Source organism: Acanthaster planci, linkage group LG18 (assembly GCF_054643075.1).
Source record: "Acanthaster planci isolate LZ-2023a linkage group LG18, COTS_SCS, whole genome shotgun sequence".
Classification (NCBI taxonomy): Eukaryota; Metazoa; Echinodermata; class Asteroidea; order Valvatida; family Acanthasteridae; genus Acanthaster; species Acanthaster planci.
Genome location: NC_141794.1, coordinates 2,962,672 through 2,989,014, shown reverse-complemented (window position 1 = coordinate 2,989,014; position 26,343 = coordinate 2,962,672). Strand labels below are relative to the sequence as shown.

General features: G+C 42.5%; 3 protein-coding genes across 4 annotated transcripts; all 3 read right to left on the bottom strand.

Moving 5' to 3' along the window:
• Nucleotides 1-1,430: 1,430 nt before the first annotated feature.
• Nucleotides 1,431-7,172, bottom strand: LOC110980884 (uncharacterized). The gene is made up of 7 exons (XM_022237933.2): nucleotides 7,015-7,172; nucleotides 6,491-6,738; nucleotides 5,693-5,758; nucleotides 4,794-4,913; nucleotides 3,978-4,097; nucleotides 3,020-3,182; nucleotides 1,431-2,784 (listed from the first exon to the last, which is right to left on the bottom strand). The coding sequence occupies exons 2-7, from the start codon at nucleotides 6,701-6,703 to the stop codon at nucleotides 2,753-2,755; spliced, it is 714 nt and encodes a 237-aa protein (XP_022093625.2). The 5' UTR covers nucleotides 6,704-6,738; nucleotides 7,015-7,172; the 3' UTR covers nucleotides 1,431-2,752.
• A 2,308-nt stretch (nucleotides 7,173-9,480) lies between these two features.
• On the bottom strand, nucleotides 9,481-15,000 carry LOC110980877 (uncharacterized). 2 transcript variants are annotated; one of them, XM_087148656.1, is made up of 7 exons: nucleotides 14,841-15,000; nucleotides 14,281-14,524; nucleotides 13,581-13,649; nucleotides 13,290-13,412; nucleotides 12,456-12,575; nucleotides 11,072-11,234; nucleotides 9,481-10,892 (listed from the first exon to the last, which is right to left on the bottom strand). In XM_087148656.1, the coding sequence occupies exons 2-7, from the start codon at nucleotides 14,491-14,493 to the stop codon at nucleotides 10,861-10,863; spliced, it is 720 nt and encodes a 239-aa protein (XP_087004782.1). In that variant the 5' UTR covers nucleotides 14,494-14,524; nucleotides 14,841-15,000; the 3' UTR covers nucleotides 9,481-10,860. The 2 variants fall into 2 exon arrangements, with proteins under 2 accessions (XP_087004782.1, XP_087004783.1); XM_087148657.1 differs by lacking the exon at nucleotides 12,456-12,575.
• A 4,192-nt stretch (nucleotides 15,001-19,192) lies between these two features.
• Nucleotides 19,193-26,310, bottom strand: LOC110980796 (uncharacterized). Its single transcript, XM_022237775.2, has 7 exons — nucleotides 26,086-26,310; nucleotides 25,485-25,723; nucleotides 24,877-24,945; nucleotides 23,912-24,025; nucleotides 22,805-22,924; nucleotides 20,583-20,742; nucleotides 19,193-20,333 (listed from the first exon to the last, which is right to left on the bottom strand). Exons 2-7 carry the CDS (start codon nucleotides 25,692-25,694, stop codon nucleotides 20,308-20,310), a joined length of 699 nt encoding a protein of 232 aa, XP_022093467.2. The 5' UTR covers nucleotides 25,695-25,723; nucleotides 26,086-26,310; the 3' UTR covers nucleotides 19,193-20,307.
• Nucleotides 26,311-26,343: the final 33 nt, after the last annotated feature.

The following is a 26,343-nucleotide window of genomic DNA, read 5'->3' as shown; positions in this document are numbered from 1 at the left end:
ACGCTGATAAACAAGAAATAGACCAATTGAAAAGCTCATGGAAACCAGACTTTGTTGATTTCTCCGTTTATTTTGATATCCAGTGGTGTACAGTTGGCCGTGATCTCACTGAGTTAACCCCAAAGGTAGTTGTGACCGGTCTACACCGCGATGCTTGGTAAACTTTTAGCATTTTCTAGAGAAATTATTTCAAAATTAGGTATTTCCGCCACACTCTTTACAATCACGAAATTGTATCACCAATTTTTTTCACCTCACGTCAGACAACAGTGAGCCTGAAAGTAGATATGAACACCTATGCGGCACCTCGAATGATATAGTGTATGATGGAGTTTCATATTGAAATCGGAAGATGTAGCCTGGTCTTACATGAACACTAGCTACGCACACGAACGTAATTTTGACTTTTGAGATGAGCAAGAATGGATGCAATACGCGGTAGCGAGTAAACATACACGAAGTTGCAGCTTAAGCTTATCATCCATATGGTCGTAACGAAGGCCAATGGCATGCGAGGTAGCAAGACACAGACGTGACGTCATTCTACCCAAGAAATTAAACAAAATAGCGTCTGAAACTGGGCAAATATTTCGAATAAAATGCCCCTTCATGTCGTGATACCAACTCTTGAAGCTAAATTGGTACTCCATTTGGGTATATTTGTTTGTGGTCATTGTTTTACCATTGTTGGGTCAAATGTTAATAATAAGGAGAAAATAGGCAAGTGGCAGAAGTGGGATAGATATTTGTTGTAATGTATGTCTCCCATGCCAGGGTGCGTGTTCATGTAGGCCTGTTACGGCGACACAACAAAAGCCGCGGTAGTGTTTCTGTACCACTGCGTGTCGTCAGAAATTGATCGACGATGCTCTAACTCGGAGCCTCTTGACCTCAATAGGAAAACTGGGCTTTAAAAAGAAGTACAGGGCCCAAAATGTCCCACGGATGTTATAGACGGATCACTCTGCGTTTGACACAAATGGTTTCACTAGCAAATTGGCTAGACCTGCAACTTGCGAAGAGGCAAGTTGAGGGTAATTGAAGCTTTAGCTATCTTTCAGCAATGCCTCACCACCTAGAGGGCTATATTCGTGTTCTGGCAGAGTAGTGACTGAAAACGTCTGTTAAACAGTGTTGTTAATGTATAACCGTCGGGTTGAAGTTGTGATGTTCATTGACCTAAGCGTATTGTGATATCCTGCAAACACTGCGCGGCATAGCTTTGTACAAGAAGTATATACGGTTAAAGATCAGTCCCAGTGCTTTCATGCAAAAATGTTATCAAACAGGGAATCCGGGTAATTCACAATAGTGCACCTCCACGAGTCTGCGACGCGTTGGCCAATCACAATGCACGAAATCTGTCGACCCTTTATTATGTCACAGTTGTCATAAAGCGAAATAAAGTCTTTGGCTAGTATAGACGGTAATTCGGTAAAACGGTAAAATGTGTAATTATTTATGATGCCATTCAAACTTTGAAAATAACCTACAGCAAAATCACACACCGGCAAAATAATTATCACTCTATTTTCTGATACAAACATTAAGCTGTCTCAAATTATTATTTAACTGAAATACACTTACAATACAAAACATCTAAAGTTGTTTTGGTGGGTTTCTAATTACAAAATTCGTGAAATACACACAAGGTAGCTGCGAAATTTTAACAGGAGTTACACATTTTTTTGTAAGTGCAAACTTCACGTAATGTAATAAATAAATAATTTTTAAAACACTTTCTGAATAATCTTTCCATTAAAGGTCACAAGCAAGAATATCGTGCAAGTTCTTATGCAGTGACACATACTGAATAACGTAATCTACACCTCCGGTTACCCTACGGTTGTTTCTAAGTGTCTAAAGATGCCTTTTCGTCCTTGTCAATTCATTAGCAGGGCCCAACGAGCCTTTTGCGAGTTAAATTTGAATATAATCTGGCACACTGAGTTCCTTAAATTCACGTGAATCAACAGTTTGGATTCTCCGTACTACAAACCCCGTTGCTATACTTACTGATTCGGGACAGGCTTTTGCTTAGTTACATAAGAGACGCCTTGCAACAATACACTGTTCTCAGTGGATAAGAAGGGCGCAAGGGAACCAGTCCATTCCAGAGATGGTGGTCGCTAAGAGGTGTAGCAACAGTGGTGTCTTCAGTCAGGGTAATTCAAATCGTTACGTTAATGTGCACTCAGATAACTCATCGTACCAGACTTTATTCAAATTTAACTCGCAAGGTGTTTATTTTGCGGAGCTGCTTACCACAATTTTTTGTGCCAGACGGTAAGAGTATTTCACGGTGAACATTATAAACACGGTTGCTGTGCTTAACACAAAAATTGCATGGACGCGCTTGGAGATTTCTATTGCACGTCACTAAGTTAATAGGCAAATTTTTCATCCGGGGTGAGCGTGCCTTTTGCTGTGCTTAATACTGACAGTCTCCATGAACTAAGCATACGCTATAATGCCGTTAAATCGTTTGCTTAGCAGCGCCCTGAAATTGGGCCAAGTTGCAAACCTTCTGCATGCTTTCATGTTGTGGTTTCTAACACTATTTACAGAGAAACTGGGTACACAGAATAGAAAACAAACAGCACAAGAAATTTGGTCAATTTGAAATTGACAAATTGTTTTTAACGATTGTTTTTCTAGTTGACGCAGAAGTTTTATTTAGTATTTGTACAGGTGATGTCTTTGTTTTTGCCGGTTGATTCTTGAGAAAATGACGGCTGTTTGTGAAGAACACTCAAGCCAAGTTGATATTGCCCTTTGTGGTATCTGCAATGACATGATAAAGAAAATGACATGATAAAGAAAACATTCATCGAAGGGATCCACACTGCTTAGTCTCTTTTCAAGAACGGCCGTGAAAACAGAATAAGGACCCACGATGTGATTTCCGAAATTGAAAATTGTCCAGTTGGTCAGGGTTAGCGCATGTGGAGGCCAATGAAACAGCATGGATATCACTTATTCCGCCTCCCCCCCCCTTATGATCACTGACTGAACATACCATCTATGTCGGCTCCGACGGCGTTCCCGTAGCTAGGGGGCGGGGAAGAAGCAGCGGCCTGGTTGGTTACAAACATCGCAGGAGCCTGGGCGACGGCTGGCCCTGGGTAAGCAGCCGGTTGGTGGTTGTATATATTATTCGTGGTTGGGTGTCCGTACTGGATCTGGTTTGCACCAGAGGAGAGACAGGATAAAGAGATTTTTTTCCATTTTTTTCTTTTAAATACATACTATTGCTATTATGAATGTGATATAAGAAATTATTAGATGATGTTGGAAGTGACTATAATACATTTCTTACAAACGTATACCCTCGGTAAACGGTGTTTATAAAAACGTTGGGTAAGGGCAAAAGCCATGATTAAAATTATTTAAATCAGCTCTCGGCATTGTGAGAGCTCTGCAACCTCGTCATGGAATGCGTTATTTCCACCACAAGACCGCAGTTTAGTTTGGACAAGAGGCATGAATTTGTGTTTTCACGCAGAGCGCCTTGGTCCACTGGTAGTGGGGACCAGCTTATGTTAATCTTATACGGAGGTACAAGTTGCAGGAAGGGTGATGTTGGTCCCTCTCCTCTGGGGTGATGCCTTGTGACTGCCTTACAACTTAGCTTTGAATTATCAAGGCGACACCCAGATCTTACTCAGTGAATTGGGCAAGCTGTAATGCATCGCAGTCATTGAGACCCCTTCATTCCACAACTTGTTGACGCGGGGTTTTTTTTCGTTATCTCAAAAAGCGGGCAGTCAGATGGCCACATGTAAGACTGGAGCTGTCACTTTTGAGGGAGTGAGTTTGCTTTGGTGTGAATATGTTAACATGTAAACAGCTAACCCTAGACAAAAAAGAAAGAGAAATGGAAAGAATATGGAGGTAGAAACAGAAGACAGTTGAATGGAACAAGATGATGATTTCATTTCTGTTCGAGCCATTGAGTATAATATGGTGTTTGTTACCGTGGTGGTGGCCGGCTGGTATTCCTTCATGACGTAGCAGCAATAGGCGGAAGCAACGATCGACACAACCAGTTCCGCTAGGGAAACGACCAGCAGCACTGAATTCAACCCGAGCTCTGCCTGAAAATTATTAATAAGAGGATGGAGGATGGTTAATTGTGGAAAAGGGTATGACTTGCCTGGCAATGGAAATTTGAAAAGTGGTGTTGGGGGCGATGGTGTTAACACAGTATGGCACTATGTTCGGGGCGATCTGTAATAATGTGTTGCATTTAATTACCGTACATAAGAACGGCATATTTATGGCTTTTTGTTCTCCTTTTGAGTGCTTTGGATATCTTTTGCCTGTTGGAAAGTCCGAAAACTTCTAAACCACCCTCCACACCCACCACAAAAAAGTTGGAGGATGATTTGATAGCCCATTCCCCACCTCAAAAGGTTGGGGATATATACCCCCATTCTCCTCATTACTGACCTCTTAGACGGCGGATCAAGAACTGAATTATCGTTTGGGCAATTTTAAGGGGGATGGGGTTGGGGATAGTCCATCAGGCCAATATGGCCTTTGTGTAAATGATCGATGAGGATTATGGAGGAAGGAAAAAGGGAATTATTGTTTAAAAGAAACCCCCCTTTGCGGGGGTTGAGGTTCAATCAGATAAAATGAAAACCGTCCATCTGTGTAAAGTTGTTACTCTTTGTGAGTAGTTTGCGTTTGTTGGTGACAACTATTTATCCCTATTTGTTATTTCTGGCTTGGATGTAACGAGATGCATTTTAGGGCTCGATAGCAGACCTTGTGGTTTCTTATCTTACAGAGATGTAGTAGTAGGGGTTGTAGTAATAGACAGTTTGAGTCATGCAGATGCTGTATATGATGATGTTGGTACCAGCCATGACTGCGGCTAAAATGGACATGACCATGGTTGCAATCGCCTGCAGAAAAAGGCAACATAAACAAAACAGAGCATTACTACTACAAATATGCCCATATGATGAGTTCATATCAAAGACCTCGGCTGAAACAACCGATGCTGAAGTTTGTAACAGGTCAACTCCTCATAATATAATGGTCACGAAGCTGGCCAAGGGCAGAGCTGTGTTTACAGGGAGTGGCGCCATTTACAGACTGTGGAACCCAAATATCTGTTAATGCATGAGTGCATTACGTAAAACATGATTGTGTGTTTCTTGTCCATCTCCGTCGACGCATCATCCACCACCTTGGTTACAACTGAGACACCCATGTCGCAACTCTCGCTTTAAACAGCTCCAACCAGGTGGCAACTTTTCCTGACGCCAGACTTTTTAAACCCATGGACTGAAATTGTTTCAGTTGGTGACTTTCTATAATGTAAGTAATAGATCCAGGCAAGGGTATCAATGTAAGCAATTTTATCCATTTTAAGCATAACAAGACTTTCTTGCTTTAATGGTGTGTTTATGTTGTTTTATTTATTTGACTCTTCAAAAATACACGTGGTAATCGTACGAAGATCCAGAGATATGCCTTTTTAATATAAAAGTGAGACCTCACCAGTTGGCCTGTTTTTATATGGACAGTGACATTTGTTTGAAGGGGGACGCTGTACATTACATGTAAAGCAGTGCCTTTTGAATGTGCTCTGGGGGTCTGTTACTATCCTCAAAAATCAGTTTTTTAAATTTATTTCTTGATTTATTTCTTAGCTCATTCGAAAACGCCAATATCTTACCACACGTCTTCGCGACGTACTGACCCTAACGGACAATATGCCCAGGATTCCAGCGGGGAGGTAAAACTGGAATGGAAGAGACACAAAATATATCAATCAAAGATCAAGATCATTCCCTTTTTGCTTCACTCTTCCTCATGAACCTCACACTCCGAGGGTTGGAAATATGTAATCAAGTAACCAGTCAGACCTAATCTTACATGTACAAAGAAAAAAAAAACGGTACTCATGTTAGTTCATTTTAAGGCCAAAATATCGACCACCCTGCCCATCTTTTTACAGTTCTTTAGTTAAAGTAATTACTCGATGCAATGGTTGACCAGCAAAGCGTCCAAGAAACCATGCCTTTGTAGTTAGACTTAAAAAAGTGTAAACGAAAGTTGAAAAAAAGATGTTGAGTTTCGACGTACAGGTCAGTCCTCTGACCAGAAGGAAAGCTTCCTTCTTCAAGAATTATGAAAAAAATGCTGGAAGAAAACTTACCACCTTTTATACCCTGTGGGTCATAAATATCGTTATGTATTAAATGTTGACACTCTCGATATTCGGTTTCCTCTGGTATCGACTCTCTACCCCCATGACCCGTATCAGCTCTTTGTTGACTGAGTCGTGCGCAGTATGGAGTCCGTATGACGGCATTTGGTCCATAATTCTCAGAATGTCAAACTTCATCTATACCACGACACTTCCGATATCGTTTGCAAGGAAAATGCCCTGATTTTGTTGCAAGGAAATCGTTTCAGATCATAATGATGCATAATGGTGAGTATCTAGGAAACCACAAGAAACGTAACCTACCACGAGCCCTCCCCAAGCACCAGATACGATACTTGCTAAGGAGTGGTGCCTCCAGACAACAGTGGACGCAATGCCCAAAGCGGCTGACACCACAGCCAGAACGATCTGTAAAATCCCCAGCGACTTGACCGAGCAAGAGTACCGGCTGTGCCGGGGAGACTGCGGGGAGGCCACCTGTATCTGCACGGTCTGAATCGGAGCTGCCGGGTGCATCGTGTCCTGTTGACTTGTCGTGTCCTGTGTTGAAACTGTTGGAGAGGCATAACATGCTTAATTCTCGGTTTGAGCCTAAACTGTCCTGGGCGTTTGTCTGCGGTTCATTCATGGGTTATTGAGTGATTTCCAGTGGGCGTCTTACAGCAAACGTATCAAAATTCGGCCCAATCGTTCCCGTAAATCGTCGATTTGCCAAAACCAGTATTTGGGGCATTTTACAATAAAAAGACCCTTGTTTCGGTGACAGTTAACACATATTTTATTGATGCTGGCAACGTAGAGGCAATAAAATTAAAAATTTTCCTTACTTGAAACTTGTAGATCCAGATGAATCCGAAACCGCTGCTTCGCCTGATTCTCACGAGAAATCAAAATGGCGGAAAGATTAGTTTTTGTCGACGTATCTTACGGTTCGAACCGGTGACGGCACTGGCTGTAGCTTGGAAAATGATTGGATATCTCGCATGTTGAGGACAAGGGTGCGGGGCAACTGTTAATGAGTAACTAGCAGGAAGCCCCCGTTGAACATAGTCGCATTTGTGTTCAAGGTACAACCGATGAGTTCTGTCTGGGGTCAATGGAAAATAGAGCTGTGCGTCAATGGAAAATAGAGCTGTGCGTCATTGCCTCCACCTCACGTGAAAACTAATCGATCGCTAAAACAGGACCCAGGTACCCGTGACACTGACGCGTTTGATGATAGGCGGTTTGAATCAAAACGAGCAAACAAACCGGCAAAACTCATGACTTGCTTTTAGCGTGCAATTCTGAGATCTGACGGGAAAGGGAAGACTCTATGCAGGTTTTCTAAAAGACGAAGCTTCGTGGCATAGTCCTTAATACGTATGCTGTACTCATACACTCTTGCATCGGGGACAGCGACTTCTTTAGAACCATCGTGCACGGCTCTTCAAGTCCATGCATGCAATTTCGTAAGTAAAAGACAGCAACAGGGACGTAGCGGGGGGGGGGGGCATGCCCCCCACAAATTCCCGGTGCCCCCTAGGTGCCTCCACTCCCACTAAAAAACAGATGAGTGGATATTGAAAAGGCTTAAAAATTTGTCCCCCCCAAAAAAAACCACACCACTGAAAGCTGGTGCCTCCAGATGCTGGTGCGCCTCCCCCTTGTGCCTCCCCTTGTGACCGAAAGCCGGAGGAAGAAGAAACGGTTCATGCTCGAGAGTTTGTCTTTTCCCCGTTTTATTTCCTTTTGGTTAGCGTAATTTAATCACCAAGGAAGAAACACTTCCAAAGTCGCAATTTGAATATCAGGTCCAATTTTGTCTTGTCCAGGCGATCGCTGGTATTACTGGAATTTTGATCTACGCGGGCAAGATGGCACGCGACAAAACACCAGCGCTCAATTTGATTCACAGTTTAAGATTCTGGGCTTTGCTTTTCCTAGTTTTGGGGTCTACTGAGTCTCTTGGCAAAATTAATTTTCGCAGACAGAGAAGACATTTATTTCGTCTATACCTCTTATAAGATGATGGTCATATTTAATGGAGGCGATCAGAACTTACGACGTCGTGCGTGGATGATCAGAAGTCGCAAAAGGCGCTAAGGGTGATTGGCTGAAAGGAATCTGCATGACATTGTGTGAATTACGCCCGCTGCTGAATTATTCAGTAGGAGTCGACGAAGGCGTTCGCCCTCTGCATGCTGAAAGTGGCACCGCAGTGCGTGCTGCGTGCACCGACTGAATCTGTCGCTGGAAACTGCTTTGTTGAAAGAGGCGACTGCCTATACGCGGTTGCGTTGATGGGTGGGGGCTTTTACACAGGTGGTGCTATTTAATGTCATGAGGTGGGGCGAGCTGGTTTGCGCGATCTGGTTAATTGCAGACTACGCTAATGTGCTGTAAAATAATTTTTATAAATATAATATCTGGGTCCATTACAGTAAGAATACATTAGATTCTTATGCGGCGAGGCAAGTTGAATGAATACGGGCTATTCACAATAGTGCGCCTCCAAGAGTTTGCAATGCGTTGGCCAATCACAATGTGCGAAATCTGTCAACCCAATGCACGTTCAGAAAGGGCAGACAGATTTCGCGCGTTGTGATTGGTCAACTCGTTGCAAACTCTCGAGGGTGCACTATTGTGAATCGCCCGTATTAAGCTACACCTCCAGGTATCCTGCGTTTGTTTCTAAGTGTCTCAAGATGCTTTTCTGCCCTCCTCCCCCTGACAATTTATTACCAGTTTCGAATCTTCCGCTTCGAGCTTGTGATATCAAGCACTATTCACAAACAGGGGTTATATAGATGAGAAAAGCAAACAACGGAAGAAATTCTGATCATTTTGAAATTGACGGTTTGTTTTTAAATGATTAATTTTTAAACCCGGCAACGCGTCTCACGCACAACTGTGGGCAAGTCCGACTAGTGACAATTTCTTTTTCAAACATTGGTCGATTTTGCCCTGGTGCTCAGTATAATTATATTTAATGCATAGATTACCAGTCAAAATTAACCAGTGGTTGACTATCTGTCACTGACCGAGCTTGCCCCTCGTGTTTTGCGGTACATAGAATGCCTGCTGCATGTCGCACTCTCGCCCCCATCCGGTATGATATATTGGCAATGCATACCGTCCGTGCCGACTGCCGCCGCGGCCCCGTAGCTAGGGGGTGGGACGGCAGCAGCAGCCTGAGTGGTTACAAGTGTCGCAGGAGCCCGCGCGACGGCAAGCGGTTGTTGGTTGTATACAATCTTAGGTTGTCCGCACTGGGTCTGGTTTTGCACCAGAGGGAATGTAAGATAACATGATTTATTGTCCTTTTTGTTTTTTTATTTTTAAAACGTAGCATGGCTAATTATCTTTGTGGCGTAAGGAATTATTTGATGGTGATTATGATTTCATTTCTAATTATCACTCTAATTTCTGATATAAACACCAAGCAATTAAACAATTAGTATTTAACTGAAATACACGTACAACACAAAACATGTGGCTGTTTTGGTGGGTCACAAATTACAAATTCGTGAAATACACACAAGGTAACAGCGAAATTGGAATTTACCAAAGAAAAAGAGTTTAAAAGAATGGAAAAGAGTTACACATTTTTTTGTAAATGCAGACTGCACTAAACTTTATATATAATGATTTTTAAAACATTTTTTTAATATCTTTCCATTACAGGTCACGAGCAAGAATACTATGCAAATTCTTATGCGGTGAAACATAGTAAATAAAGTAATCTACACCTCTAGTTATCCTACGGTTGTTTCTAAGTGTCTGAAGACGCTTTTCCGTCTTTTTCTTCCTTGTCAATTCAAACGCAAGGCCCAATAAGCCTTTTGTGAGTTAAATTTGAATAAAACCTCACACACTGATTTTCTTAAATTCTCTATACTACAGACCCCGTTGCTATACTTAGTGATTCGGGGCAGGCTTTTGCTTAGTTACATAAGAGACGCCTTACAACAATACACCGTTCTCAGTGGATAAGAAGGGCGCAAAGGAACCAGTCCATTCCAGAGATGGTGGTCGTTTAGAGGTATAGCAACAGTGGTGTCTTCAGTCAGGAGAATTCAAATCGTTACGTTAATGTGCAGTCAGATAACTCATCGTACCAGACTTTATTCAAATTTAGCTCGCAATGTGCTTATTTTGCCGAGCTGCTTACCACGTTTATTTTTCTAACCATGGCACAAAATGTGCCAGACGGTAAGAGTATTTCACGGTGAACATTATAAACACGGTTGCTGTGCTTAACACAAAAATTGCATGGACGCGCTTGGAGATTTCCATTGTCACGTCACTAAGTTAATAGGCAAATTTTTCGTCTGGGGTGAGCGTGCCTTTTGCTGTGCTTAATGCTCACAGTCTCCATGAACTAAGCACACACTACTATGACTAGAAATCGTTTGCTTAGCAGCGCGCCGTGAAATTGGGCCAAGTTGCGAACCTTCTGCACGCTTTCATGTTGTGGTTTCTAACACTATTTACAGAGAAACTGGGTACACAGAAGAGAAAACAAACAGCACAAGAAATTTGGTCAATTTGAAATTGACAAATTGTTTTTAACGATTGTTTTTCCAGTTGACGCAGAAGTTTTCTTTAGTATTTGTACAGGTGATGTCTTTGTCTATTGTTTTTGCCGGTTGATTCTTAAAAAAAAACGACGGCCGTTTTGTGAAGAACACTCAAGCCAAGTTGATATTGCCCTTTCTGGGATCTGCAAAACAATAAAATATGAAAAAGAAAAAAAACATTCATTGAAGAGATCCACACTGCTTAGTCTCTTTTCGAGAAGGGCCCGTGAAAATAGAATAGGGACCCAAGGTTAGCCCATGTGGAGGCTATTGAGACAGAATAAATTTCACCCCCCCCCACACACACACTGACTGAACATACCATCTATGCCGGCTTCAGCGGCGTTCCCGTAGCTAGGGGGCGGGGAGGAAGCAGCGGCCTGGTTGGTTACAAACATCGCAGGAGACTGGGCGACGGTTGGCCCTGGGTAAGCAGCCGGTTGTTGGTTGTACATATTATACATGGCTGGGTGTCCGTACTGGATCTGGTTTGCACCAGAGGAGAGACAGGATAAAGTGATTTTTTTCCCCATTTTTTTCTTTTAAATACATACTATTGCTATTATGAATGTGATATAAGAAATTATTAGATGATGTTGGAAGGGACTATAATGCATTTCTTACACATGTATACCCTCGGTAAACGGTGTTTATAAAAACGTTGGGTAAGGGCAAAAGCCATGATTAAAATGATTTAAATCAGCTCTCGGCAACGTGAGAGCTTTGCAACCTCGTCATGGAATGCGTTATTTCCACCACAAGACCGCAATTTAGTTTGGACAAGAGGCATGAATTTGTGTTTTCACGCACAGCGCCTTGGTCCACTTGTAGTGGGGACCAGCTTATGTTAATCTTATACGGAGGTACAAGTTGCAGGAAGGGTGATGTTGGTCCCTCTCCTCTGGGGTGATGCCTTGTGACTGCCTTACAACTTAGCTTTGAATTATCAAGGCGACACCCAGATCTTACTCAGTGAATTGGGCAAGCTGTAAAGCATCGCAGTCATTGAGACCCCTTCATTCCACAACTTGTTGACGCGGGGTTTTTTTTTCGTTATCTCAAAAAGCGGGCATTCATGGAACACCACACACGATTTTCTGCATGACTTTGTAAAGGAGATTGTTGGGCTGACAAATGGTAGGATAATGCAGGAACAACTTTCTTTATATTTGGACTTCTGTAAAGGAAGTCTTGATAAATTTACAATTGAAAAGTGAATCTGAATTACGTATACAAGTGGAGGGGTGCTATTTGAAAATTTGAAAAAAACAATTGTCAGATGGCCACATGTAGGACTGGAGATGTCACTTTTGAGGAAGTGAGTTTGCATTGGTGTGAATATGTTAACATGTAAACAGCTTACCCTCGAAATAAAAAAGAAAAAGAAATGGAAAGACCATGGAGGTAGAAACAGAAGAACGTTGGATGGAACAAGATGATGATTTCATTTCTGTTCGAGAATCAACAATGATGTCGGCTGTCATGTTGTTTGGGCCAGAACTGTGCTGAATGTACTGTTTTCAGTGGTTGCTTGAATTCGTGTGGTGCATGCACCCTATAGACCCATAGTTATCGCAAAAACAACAAAAAACAACAAAAAACAACAAATAACAACAACAACAACAACAACAACATCAACAACAGCAGCAACAACAACAACAAAAAACAAGGGTTTGAGCCATTGAGAATAATACGATGTTTGTTACCGTGGTGGTTGCCGGCTGGTATTCCTTCATGACGTAGCAGCAATAGGCGGAAGCAACGATCGACACAACCAGCTCCGTCAGGGAAGCGACCACCAGGACTGAACTCAACCCGAGTTCTGCCTGAAGGGAAGTAGTGGCGAAAATTGGTGGCGGAAATCGGGGAGGATGGAGGGTGGATAATTGTGGAAAAGGGTGTCACTTGTTTGGCAATGGAAATTTGAAAAGTGGTGTTGGGGGGCGATGGTGCTGACACAGTATGACACTATGTTCGGGGCGATCTGTAATAATGTGTTGCATTCAATTACTGTACATAAGAACGGCATATTTATGGCTTTTTGTTCTCCTTTTAAGTGCTTTGGATACATTTTGCCTGTTGGAAAATCCGAAAAACCACCCTCCACACCCACCACAAAAAAGTTGGAGGATGCTTTGATAGCCCATTCCTCACCTCAAAAGGTTGGGGATATATTCCCCCATTCTCCTCATTACTGACCTCTTAGACGGCGGATCAAGAACTGAATTATCGTTTGGACAATTTTAAGGGGGGTGGGGTTGGGGATAGTCCATCAGGCCAATATGGCCATTGTGTAAATGATCCATGAGGATTATGGAGGAAGGAAAAAGGGAATTATTGTTTAAATGAAACCCCCTTTGCGGGGGTTGAGGTTCAATCAGATAAAAACGGAAACCGTCCATCTGTGTAAAGTTGTTACTCTTTGTGAGTACTTTGCGTTTGTTGGTGACAACTATTTATCGCTGTGTCTTATTTCTGGCTTGAATGTAAAGAGATGCATTTTAGGGCTCGATAGCAGAACTTGTGGTTTTTGATCTTACAGAGACATCAAAGTAGTAGGAGTAGCGGTAATAGGCACTTTCAGAAATGCAGATGCCGTATAGGATGATGTTGGTACCAGCCATGACTGCGGCAAGAATGGACATGACCATGGTTGCAATCGCCTGCAGAAAAAGGCAACAGAAACAAAACAGAACATTACTACTATAAATATGCCCAAATGCAACTCTTCCTGCAGCGTGCAAACTACAGACGATAAAACCTTGCGATAACACTGAACTTCCAGCGCAATTGTTTATTTTTTAATTCATTCAAAAACGCCAATATCTTACCAAACATCTTCGCGAAGTAACACCGACTGTAATGGACAATATGCCCAGGATTCCAGCGGGGAGGTAAAACTGGAATGGAGAAAACGCCAAAAAAATATAAATAAATAAATAAAAAAAAATCCAATCAAAGATCAAGTCTTGCATTATTGCTTCACTCTTCATATTGAACTTCACTCTCTGAGGGCTGGAAATATGTGTTCAAGTAACCAGTCAGACCCATTCTAAAGAGGAAAAACGGTACTCCTGTTGGTTCATTTTATAGGTAGACTTAAAAAGTGTCAACGAAAGTTGAAAAAGGATGTTTTAAGTTTCGACGTACAGGTCAGTCCTTTGACCAGAAGGAAAGCTTTCTTCTTCAGGAATGATGCTGCGATGAAAGAAAAATGCCGGAAGCGATTCTACCACCTTTTATAACCTGTGGTTCATACATATTGTTATGTATAAAATGTTGATTGTCGATATTCGTTTTCCTCTGGTATCGACTCTCTGCCCCCCATAACCCCTATCAGCTCTTTATTGACTGAGTCATGCACAGCATGGACTCCGTATGACGGACTTCATTCGCAACGCAACACTTACGAGATCGTTTGCGACGAAAACATCCTGATTTCGTTGCAAAGAAATCATTTCATATTATAATCATGATGCATAACAGGTTTCTTAAAAAAAAACACACACACACGTAAGAAACGTAACGTACCGCGAGTCCTCCCCAAGCACCAGGCGCGATAAATGCCAAGGTGTAGTACCCCGAGACAACAGCGGCTGCAACGCCCAAAGCGGCTGACAACCCAGCCAGGACGATCTGTAGAATCCCCAGCGACTTGACCGAGCAGGTGTACCGGCTGCGCCGGGGAAGCTGCGGGGAGGCCACCTGCATCTGCACGGTCGGAATCGGAGTTACCGGGTTCATCGTGTCCTGTTGCCTTGTTCCTGTGTTGAAACTGTTGGAGAGGCATAACACCTTAATTTAAACAATAACCATGCTTAATTCTCGGGTTAAGCCTAAACTGTCCTGGGCGTTTCTATGCGGTTCATTCATGAGTTATTGAGTGATTTCCAGTGGATGTTTCACAGTAAATGTGTCAAAATTCGGATCAACCGCCCCCGTATATCGTCGATTTGCCAAAACAAGTATTTTGGGCATTTACAACAAAAAGACCCTTGGTTTCGATGACAGTTAACATAGACTTTTAATATTGGGGCCTATTTTATTGATGTTGGCAGCGTAGAGACGATAAAATTAAAATTTTTCCTTACTTGAAACTTGCAGATCCAGATGAATCCGAAAACGCTGCTTCGCCTGATTCTCACGAGAAATCAAAATGGCGAAAAGATTAGTTTTTGTCGACGTATCTTACGGTTCGAACCGGTGACGGCACTGGCTGTAGCTTGGAAAATGATTGGATATCTCGCATGTTGAGGACAAGGGTGCGGGGCAACTGTTAATGAGTAACTTGTCACGTCGTATTTGTGTTCAAAGTGCAAACGAAGAGTTCTCTCGGAGTCAATTGTGCCGATCAAAATAGCGCTGTATGTCATCGCCTCTACCTCACGTGAAAACTAGTCGATCGCTAGAACAGGACCCGTGACGCTGACGCATTTGGTGATATGCATCGGGGACAGCAACTTCTTTAGAAACATCGTGCACGGCTCTTCAAGTCCAAGCATGCAATTTCGTAAGCAAAAGAGAGCAACAGAGGCGTAGCCACGAGGGGGGAGGACGTTTACCCACAAATTCCCGGGCCCGGGCCCGGCCCCCAGGTGTCTTTACCACTAAAAGACGGATTAGTGGATATTGAAAAGGCTTAAAAACTTGTCCCCCAAAAAACCACACCACTGAAAGCTGGTGCCTCCAGATGCTGGTGCGCCTCCCCCTTGTGCCTCCCCCTGTGACCGAAAGCCGGAGGAAGAAGAAACGATTCATGGTCGAGAGTTTGTCTTTTCCCCGTTTTATTTCCTTTTGGTTCGCGTAATTTAATCACCAAGGAAGAAACACTGAATAAATGCTTCCTAAGTCAAAATTTGAATATCAGGTCCAATTTTGTCTTGTCCAGGCGATCGCTGGCATTACTGGAATTTTGATCTACGCCGGCAAGATGGCACGCGACAAAACACCACCGCTCAATTTGATTCATTGCTAGCTTTGTCACGATTACAATTTAAGATTCCGGGTTTATTTTTCTTTTTTGTCTACTGGGTCTAGTGACAAAATTTCACAAACAGAGAAGACATGTATTTCGTTTATACGTTTTATAAGATGGACATCTTAAATGAAGGTGATCAGAACTTATGACGTTGTGCATGGATGATTAGAACTCGCACACGGCGCTAAGGATGATTGGCTGAAAGGAATCTGCATGACATTGTGTGAATCACTCCCACTGCTGAATTATTCAATAGGAGTCGACTGTTTTGACGGGTTGCTAATTACAACACTTGTGAAATACACACAAGGTCATTGCGAAATTCAAATTGAGACTAATTTGATCGCAGGCTTCTCTAACGTGCCTTAAAATAACTTTTAAAATATATTCTCTGGGTATCTGTGCATTACAGCAAGAATACAACAGATTCTTATGCGGTGAGGCAGGTGGATGAATACGGGCGATTCACAATAGCGCGCCTCCATGCGTTGGCCAATCACAATGTACGAAATCTATGGGGGGAAGGGGGTTCGACAGAATTCGCACAATAGGGCTAAGTTCGGGCGCTTGTTCCCGGATGTTCACGAACAGCTCGATTTGTTGTTCGTGGGTCGGCCACTCGAACGCCGGGAACAAACAACCGGTTATTACAAGCAACATGGCGGCGTCTGTGTACGTTATTCGAGAGTTAAGGTTTCGGTGGGCTGAATTCTTTTCGATATAAGCAGGAACATTCATTTCTGTGTTTCGGAAAATAATTAATGTTAATTTTGCAAAACTCCCCATTGTCTATGGCTTTGGAAGCCATCTCTCTATTTTTTGCAGCTGTTCAAAAATCAAAATCTCACGAGTTTTTCCGTGTGTTCCTATAAAACTCTGACGAGGAGGTGGTGTGTGACCCTGTTCCGAGAAAAGTGTTCTTGAGTCGTGTTCCCGCCGTTCGAGGGCGAGAACAAGAAACCTGTGTCAAGAACAGGCCGCCCGAACACGACCTACGATTGGCCACCTCCTTGCAAACTCTTGGAGGCGCACTATTGTGAATCGCCCGCATTAAGCTATACCTTCGGCTATCCTGTAGTACACGGAAGCAACGATCGACACGACCGGCTTCGTCAGGGAAGCGACCAACAGGATTGAATTCAACCCGAAATGCACCTGAAAATTAAGAGCACACAACTTGGCAAGAAGGGGAGGCATGTTTGCTGCCCTCGTTAATGGCGGATCCAAACCAGAATTATTTTGGGGTAACTAAAGGGGCGGGGTTGGGGGTAGTACATCAGGTCATTATAGTTAAAGCCCCATACCGTCTTTACATACTTGGTGGGAAGAGAATCGGCATTACGGACCCTCGTTATTTAAATGAAACCTTTATTTTATCTTTGTAAGGATTAGGCTAAGTTTTCAAAACAAACAAACAAACAAACAAAAAATCGTGTGACTGTGCAAGTTGTTGCTAACTGTGAGTATTTTGCGTGTGTTGGCGACAGTGTTCCTTGCTGTAGGTTATTTATGGCTTTGATTTAACGAGACGATTTTTAGGGCTCGATGGCAGAAGGCATGGCACTTTATCTTACAGAGCCATGCATATTATGAAGTCTGTGTGATGCCATTTGTAATTCTTACAATGTCAAACAACATCGCCACCACTACACTTTCCAGATCGTTTCCAAGGACAACGCCATGATTTTGTTTTGATCGGAAAGGAAGCATAAAGTAGGTAGATTACATGATGTCTTATCAGAGTATTTTTAAATGAGTCACAAGAAATATATGCCAGACCTACCGCGAGCCCTCCCCAGGCACCAGATCCTACGGCTGCAATGCCGCGGTGATACGTGACAGTGGATGCAATGCCCAAAACGGCTGATACCCCGGCCAGGACGATCTGTAGGATTCCAAGCGACTTGACCGAGCAGGAGTACCGGCTGCGCCGGGGAGGCCGCGGGGAGGCCACCTGCATCTGCACGGTCTGCATCGGAGGTGCCGGGAGCATCGTGTGCTGTTGACTTCCACCTGTTTGAAACTGTTGGACAGGCACAGCACTTCATTCCAAATGTCCTTGCTTTATTCTACGGTTAAGCATGAAAAGGCCATGGTGTGTCTGTGCAGCGCATTCATGTGTTTTTGAGTGATTCCCTGTGGACGTCAAGTGCCAAAATAGTGTCAAATTCTGGACGTACCGTCCTCGCAAACTGTCGATTACTGATTCAAGTCATCGTAAAATTGCATCCTTTCTCGCATTTACAACACAGAGATCATTAGTCTGGCCCTGGTAACCAATAATACTGATTTTTTATGTGCCCTATTAGGCCTACTATTTGTAACCTGAATGATTAAAACCTAAAAAGCCTGAAAAAACTAAATTATTGATATGATAAATTTCCTTACTTGCAACCAAACTTGCAGATCCATTTGATATATGAACCCGAAAACACTGCTTGGATTCTCACCAGAAATCAAAAAGGCGGAAAGATTGAGTTTTGCCAACGTATATTGCAATAAAAACTGGGGATGGCACCAACTAGCTCGCATACGTCACGGCACTGTTGAACATGGACGCGTTTGTGTGAAGGGCACCCAACCGAGAAATTCTCCACGGGTTAAGCGCCAGTTAGCACAAAAAAAACCCCTTTCAATTCACCTACCTTTTGGACGGGCTGCCAAAACTTGCAGCAATATTACCCTTTTGCTGGTTCTCGATTTTATCTCAAATTCGTTCAAAATGGACAGTTGCCGGAGAAATTTGAGGATTGTATTTTCATTTCATATCGAGTAACACGTGTATTATTATCTTGGGTTCTTATAGCTACGTGGGATTTTAAACACTCTTAATCTTTTACTTTTGTACCGACGGCCAACTCTAGTTTTTGCCGTCACTGGTAGGAAAAAGACAACTTAGACATCAAAAGAGTAAAGCCCACAATGGCGCTTTACGTCATTACGTAATACCTATACGCCCTTTGGTAAACACTGGTCAATCGCTAAAGGAGGATCCGGGTACCAGTGAAAGAAGAAAGAAAAGCTTATAAATAGGAATGCTTCCCATGTTTTGAATACCAGACCCGATTTATAACCTAGTCCAGGAGATCGCTGCTTTCATTGCATTTTGATCTACGCAGGCAAGATAGCAGGTGACAAAAATACCAGCGCTCGAGTCCGTACTGCTGGCTTCACCTCAGCGGTACAACGGCGGGCAGAATTTGCGGGTGATGGAGAGGCCCCTTGGCCCCCTCCAAATTTCGGAGTCTAATGGTATCAACTTTGTAAGTGATCGAACATTCCAAAAACGTGGCTTTTTCCAGGTAGTGGTGGTGGGGGGGGAACTGGAAATTATTCTAGTAATGACCGTCCATAAACATTTATTTTCTTCCCGAAAAGTAATCCTCATGTCCCAACCGAAGGGGTTATTATGGATTTATTAAGCCTATCATCCGGAAAATGAAACGTGTATGCACATTGAAAATGTAAATGCCACAACTTTTATTGTCTTTGTATATAACTACCACTCTAGGTTGCTCTGAAGTTTGAAAAATAGAATAATTGCTGTTTATATCAATTTCACTTATGTTTTCGCTATGGTTCGTCCTTGTATCGCCCGTCCTGACTGACTGACCGACCGACCGACTGACATACAGCCCGACAACCCAACAGACAGACAGCCCGACGGTGGGTGACCTAAACTGTATGTTTCCTTCCTATTCCTCATGTTGGCGGTAAACTGCATTCCCGGTCGTGATTATGACCTGTGTAACCCTGCAACAACCGTATTGTAAGGTCTCTCTGTAGTGGAACGAACGAAAAATGATATCGCAGGGAAAAAAGGAATAAAAGGCCACTTGAAAGACTGTGTAACATAGCAAAAATAGAATCATATTGTATACAGTTAAAAAAAAGCGGAATTTACCACAAAGGTACTGTCTAATACAAAAGTTATTTAATTTAAGCTTTATAAAGCTATCTTCAATTATTCAACCAAAATACATATATTATACAAAATATCTGTACTTTTCTATATGGAAGGCTAATAACCAGATTCATGAAAAAACGCAAAATAATTGCGAAATTCAAGCTCACACTAAGTTATCGCAGAAGACTTACATATTCTCATTAAATGCCGACCACGCTAATGTGCTGTATAATGATTTTGAACAACTTTTTTTTCTTTCCAAAACAGGGCACAAGCAAGAATACTACAAGTTCTTATGCAGTGAGGCATACTGAGTAAAAAAAAAAAACAGTAATACCTATGTACCTCTGATTATCTCGCAGTTGCTTAGAAGAGTCCAAACAATATTTCCCTCCATTTCTCCCAAGTAAATCTATAACCAGTTTCGAATCTTCTGCTATCAGACTTTGATATCAAACATTTTACACAAGAGCAGGTATATTAAAGAGAAAAGCAAACAAAAAAAAAAGAAAAAAAGGGTCAATTTTCATCGGACCATTTGTTTTGTCTTTCTAACGATTTTTTAATACCCTCTTAACGCATAGTTTTAAGTATTCGCAGAGGTGACGTCTAGGTCAATTAAAGTCGCCCGTTGATACTCAGGAAAAACCGACGGCTGTTTCGTGAAGCAAACTCAAGCCAAGTTGCCCTTTCCAGCGTCTGAAACAAGGTACGAGAGACAAGAAAAGATAATGATGACAAAACCCTACATTGAGGGTATCCACACCGCATAGTCGTTTATCGAACATGCCCATTACAACTGTTCCATTTCCAGGCAGACTTGGCTAGAAAACCGTCCGGTTGGTCAGCATGAGGGCTAGTGGAGGCCATGGAAACAGTATGAGTTTCACCCAGTCTGCCCCCCTCCCCTGATACGATCACTGACTAGATATACATTTATGTACATACCACCTATGCCGGATGAAGCGGCGATCCCGTAGGTAGGGGGCGGGGCAGCAGCAGCGGCCTGGTTGGTTACAAGCATTGCAGGAGCCTGGGCGACGGCTGGCCCGGGGTAGGCAGCCGGTTGTTGGTTGTACGTATACACGTTTGGGTGTCCGTACTGAATCTGTTTTTTTTTCACCAGGGGGAAGACAGGATGAAGTGATTTATTTTCCTTCTTTTTTTCTTTATTTAAAAAGCAAAACGGTTATTATAAATGTGATGTAAGATGTTATTAGACGATGATGAATTCATTTCTACGTATCCACACGGGAACCTCGTTATGGAATGCCGTATCGCTACCATGAGACCGAGATGGAGAAACAATTCATAGTTTTGAGCATATTTTCTTCTATTTATTTTCGAAATGAGCTTGCGTTTCCACGTAGAGCGCCGTGGACCAGTCGTTAGGGTGTTCAGCTTACATACAAGCGGGCGGAAAAGTGTGCTGATGTATGAGAGGAGACAGTTGTGATCCCTCTCGGGTGGTGTCCCGTGACCGCCATACTATTAGTTTTCCCGGTCAATTTCAGCAAATGAGCGGCCAAGTTAACCTCCATGCCATTCTGTTTCGCGACAAATCGATTTCGTTTCAAGACAATAGGCAAATTACCGTTGCGTCATTCGATGTAACAAAAAAAATCACCCAAATTAACAATTCAACGAAAAGCATTCAAGTTAGCTGGCGCTTTTTGGTGTTCATTTATCGGGCGAGCTTTTCTGTAATTTATACAGTCTAAACAACTGCAGGGAGATGGCACATTCTGCTTTCACTGCTGCAGAGGAACGCAACCTGGGGTTACCGGAGTGGCAGCAAGATGCTGGAGGCAGACCAGCTGCCCGGCAAGCACGAATGAACCTGCAACAGTAGAGGTGCGATCTCCTTCTGCAAGCAGTCATTCAGAACGTTGATAGTATCACTCAACCGAAGTGCATGCAGTGGTATACATGCAATCATGTTCAAACATAATATGCCAAGATGTCTGGCACGTCAACAGATTGATCGTTGAAAAAGACAGAAACAGCATAGATACAACTAAGAAATCAGGATAAATGAAGGGCATAAAGAAGCCTTTAACAAAATATCGTTTTCCTTTGTTTGATTTTGTTATGTTGTTTTTTTACATTTCTCTATCCTCCTTTAATTTGAATTTTCAATTTTGCGTAATTGATTGCTTCTGTACGAAATTAACAATTAGGAAAGCAACCAAAATCTCCAGTCGAACCAGGTTTGCTAAACTGAATGACGATCTTGCGTCACGAAAAAGAACAGCGCTATATCCTAAATTGAGCACACTGCTCACGGATGCCAAATGACTCACAACGAAACTGAATGCATAGATTTCGAACTTCAGACACAGCAAAAAACTTGTCAGTGGAAAATGGGTTCTATTCCGAAGGCACGAAAATTAAACCGGCTGCTCTTTTGCCGATATTGACAAGGAAAACCTGTACTTATCTTTGAATTATATCAAGGCAAGACGTCACCTAGACCTAATTCACTCTGTGATCTGGGCGAGGTGGAATAAACCCACGTGATTAAGACGCCTTAATTCCACGATATATAGATATAATTTGTCCCGACCCAGTGTGCATCTCTGAAAGCGGGAGCATAAAGAGCAGCGTATAATTTACAGATATCAAACTCGGCACACACCGATCTCATGGCCAGATGGACAAGGGTGCACCGCGCTGATTGATTTTGAAAAAAAAGTTATTTTTTGGGGCTGAAAAATATCTGGATTTTCCAAGTTTAACCCAGATCAACATTTCTTTGTTTTTTTATACGTCTATCGTGGGCAGTCTTGATAAAATTACGGTTGAAAAGTAAATGCTTACACAAGTGAAGGGATGCCATTTAAATAGTTGTAAAATTTGGAAAATAACCGCGTGCAGGTTTGGCAAGTATTACTTTTGGCAGGCGAATTTGTTCTGGTGTGAAGATTAACATCAAGACTAACCTACCAACAAATTTATTACAAATGGAAAAACAAAGTGATGAAGAACAATATATCAACATAATTTTTGCCTGAGAAACTCCATGATGTCGGCTGTCACATTATTTAGGCCTGAACTGCGTGGAGTTTTTCACTGCTTCCAATGGTGGCTTGAATTGGTATGGTGCACTTTAAAGGCGTAGTTATCGCAAAAAAGGTTTGAGGCATGTACAATAAGATGGTATTTGTTACCGTGGTGGTGGTCTGCTGGTATTCGTTCATGACGTAACAGCAGTAGACGGAAGCAACGATGGACACAACCAGCTCCGTTAGAGAAACGATTAAGACAATCGAGTTCAGCGCTACTGGCGTCTGAAATGAAGAATAAGCAGCTTGTCAAGAAGGAAAGCAGTGGCGAAAAATGGTGCCAGGATACAGGGAGGATAGGGGATGGCAGGGAATGGGTTGACTTGCCCGGCTGTGGAAATTTGAAAATCGTGTAGGGATGGTGCTGACACTACACCGAAAAATTGCCTGGGTTAAATTTTAACCCAAGGCAGGGTGAAAACTGCAACTACCCCAAGATGGGCTGTGTTAATCCAATTCTGGGATGAGAATTACTTTCTGTTTCAGTTTTCACCCACAAAATGAGTGGATATTAACCGTTGTTTGGTTAAAACAACCCCGAAATTAATTTCAATCACCCAAATTGGGTCCAAACAACCTAAATTATAAGGTAGGTGCAGTTTTCACTCTCGCTTGGGTTAAATTTAACCCGAGCAATTTTTCAGTGATATATGGAAATGTATTAGGCGCGAAAATCATGCCGCAGATGTACCTCTGCAATTGGTATTTATGCCTGCCGAATTTTACATCAGAACGGCATATTTATGACCCTTTTCTACTGTTCTCCCATTCTCCGCCTTGATTTTTTTTTCTCAACACAAAAAAGTTGGGGGATGATTCAATAGCCCATCCCCTCTGGTCAAAAGGTTACTCCCAGGAAAGAAAGGCATCATTTACTGGCCTCTAATACAACCACGGGCAATTCTGAGGTGGCGGGGTTGGGGTTTGGCCTATTCAGTCTGGTCAGCATGATGAAAGCCCTACCGTCTTTGAGTGCATGAATATCCGAGAATCTGAGGGAATGAGGATCCCGGATCATCATTATTGAAATGCACCTTCTATTACATCTTTGTTAGGGCCGAGGCTAAATAATTTGACAACAGAGAAACCCAAACCGTCAGTTATTGGTAATTGGGAGTATTTTTCTTTTATTGGTGACAATATTTCTTAGTGCGGATGCTTTTTATCGCTCGATTGCCAGAGAAGTGTTTTTTTCCCGTTTTTTTTTCTTACAGAGCCAAAGAGGTAGCCGTAAGGACCAACTTGCCCCACGCCGAAGCCGTACACTATGAGGTTGACACCAGCCATGATCGACGAGAGAATGGACATGACCAAACATGCAATAGCCTGTGAAATGGAAACGAAACAACATAACTCATCATCAAACTTGGGCAAATGTATACTCCAATATAATTCCAATAGCAGCGTGCAAGCTACATGTAATAAAACTTTGCGATGACACTGAACTTCCACCGCTGTAGACCAGATCTGGATGAACGAACCCCAGCTTTGAATATTCAACATCGAAAGACTGAGACTATTTCAGTTGGTGGCGTTCTTCAGTGGGGTATTACAGAGCTCTTTGTTGACCACAACTTTATGGGCTGCCAAAGTTTGTAGAAATATCACCTTCTGCTTGGTTTTCGAGCTAAACTCAAATTCGTTCAAAAAAAAATTACCCCTTTAAAGTTAAATGTACGGTTGTATCTTCAGTTAGCATTAGTAATACTGGTCTGGTCTTCTGGAAGCGGCGTGGCATTAGAACCCGTCACGGGTATTCACGTATATTGCATGACCCCCCCTCCCAGTGAAAGCAACACCGTCCATTTCAAACATAACATGCAGTACTTATCATTCCTATTCTTTTTAAAAGGACACTCTTATTTCGATGGCGCTTTTCCTGTCATCCTGTTTGCTTTGAGAGATCCATAGATATGCCCAATGAACAGGAGTATATATGAATACTAAGTCCTCTTTGAAACCAGTAAGTCAGGTTATAATAGCACTAGTTGGCCTTTTCCGAAATGGACGGTGACACTTTTTTTTGAAGGGGGGGGGAGTTGTACATTCCAAATAAAGGAGTTTGTGGATCACATGGAAATGTGCACGTCCTCTGTGAGGTTTGGTGGTCTGTTGCTTTTTTCACGATTCCATTTTCTTTAGCCATTTCTTAACTCAGTTAAACGCCAATATCTTACCAAACATCTTCGCGAAGTAACACTGGCCGAAACGGACAATATGCCCAGGATTCCAGCGGGGAGGTAAAACTGGAATGGAAGAGACACAAAAATATATCAATCAAAGATCATGTCTCGCATTCCCTTATTGATTCACTCTTCTTCATGAACCTCACGCTCCTAGGACTCGAAATATGTAATCAAGTAAACAGCCAGACCCATTCTTACATTGTAGAAGGAAGAGAAATGGTACCCATGTTTATTTGTAGTATAATGTAAAAAAAGGTCACGTCGTGCAGCCGCCTTTTGCTTTCCATGCTTCACAGAGGAACTGTTTATATATAGTCAACAAAGCAACATATAAACTTTCGACTCCCTCGATATTCGTTTTCCTCTGGTATCGATGATCTGTCCCCATGGCTCCTCTCAGCTCTCTGTTGACTGAGTCGTGCATTATGGAGTCCGTAAAATGGCATCGAGTCTGTAATTCTTGGAGTTTCAAGCTAGATCTGAACAACAACACTTTCCAGATTGTTTCCAAGAAATGGAATCATAAAATAGGTGAATTACATGATATGAAATATTGAGTAGTTTTGAAATAGACCACAAGAAACATGTGCTAGACGTACCGCGAGCCCTCCCCAAGCACTAGATCCAATAACTCCGATGCCATAGTAAAAAGTGACAGCGGATGCAATGCCAAAAACGGCCGATAATCCGGCCAGGATGATCTGTAGAATCCCCAGCGACTTGACCGAGCAGGAGTACCGACTGCGCCGGGGAGGCTGCGGGGAGGCCACCTGCATCTGCACGGTCTGAATCGGAGGTGCCGGGAGCATCGTGGTGTTTTGACTTTCTCCTGCTGAGACTGTTGGAAAGGCACAACTCGTAGCTTCAGATAAATTGCTTAATTCTACGGTAGGCCTAAACCCTGTAAACGGCTTTCTGATATTCATCGCATTTGAGCATTTTTGAGCGATTTCCTGCTGACGTCTCGTGGCAAACGTGTCAAAATTCGGTCGAACTATCCCAGCAAAAAGGTCAATTTCCTGTTTCAAGTAATCATATCTTTCTGTATTTACGACACACACAGAGACCACTTGCTGTGCTGACAATTAATGCTGATTATTTAAATATTATTAGTACATGTATTTGTTGCCGAGAAACAATAAATCCAATCTAAGTTATCTTGGATAGTTTTTAATACAGGAAAATGAAAGTTTTCCTTACTTGAAACCAAACCTGTAGATCCAGTAGAATCTGAAAACACTGCTCCGATTTCCTCGGGAAACCAAAATGGCGGAGAGATTAATTTTTGCCTACGTGTATTGCGGTGAAAACTGGTGATGGCACCAACTAGCTCGCATACGTCACGGCATTGTTGAACAAGGACGCGTTTGTGTGAAGGGCACCCAACCGAAAAAAAAATTCCACAGAGCAATAAACCGCTTTATGTCATAACACTAGTCAATTGCCCAGAGAGAAACT

Coding starts and splice junctions, on each gene's coding strand:
- LOC110980884 (XM_022237933.2), bottom strand. CDS start 6,703: ATGCACCCGGCAGCTCCGATTCAGACCGTGCAGATACAGGTGGCCTCC. Junction 5,759..6,490: donor GTGCTTGGGGAGGGCTCGTG/GTAGGTTACGTT, acceptor CTTCCATTCCAG/TTTTACCTCCCCGCTGGAAT. Junction 4,098..4,793: donor ACCCCTACTACTACATCTCT/GTAAGATAAGAA, acceptor AATAATTTTCAG/GCAGAGCTCGGGTTGAATTC.
- LOC110980877 (XM_087148656.1), bottom strand. CDS start 14,493: ATGAACCCGGTAACTCCGATTCCGACCGTGCAGATGCAGGTGGCCTCC. Junction 13,413..13,580: donor TTACTTCGCGAAGATGTTTG/GTAAGATATTGG, acceptor CTTTTTCTGCAG/GCGATTGCAACCATGGTCAT. Junction 10,893..11,071: donor CGCTGAAGCCGGCATAGATG/GTATGTTCAGTC, acceptor ATTGTTTTGCAG/ATCCCAGAAAGGGCAATATC.
- LOC110980796 (XM_022237775.2), bottom strand. CDS start 25,694: ATGCTCCCGGCACCTCCGATTCAGACCGTGCAGATGCAGGTGGCCTCC. Junction 24,026..24,876: donor TTACTTCGCGAAGATGTTTG/GTAAGATATTGG, acceptor TCCATTTCACAG/GCTATTGCATGTTTGGTCAT. Junction 20,334..20,582: donor CGCTTCATCCGGCATAGGTG/GTATGTACATAA, acceptor ACCTTGTTTCAG/ACGCTGGAAAGGGCAACTTG.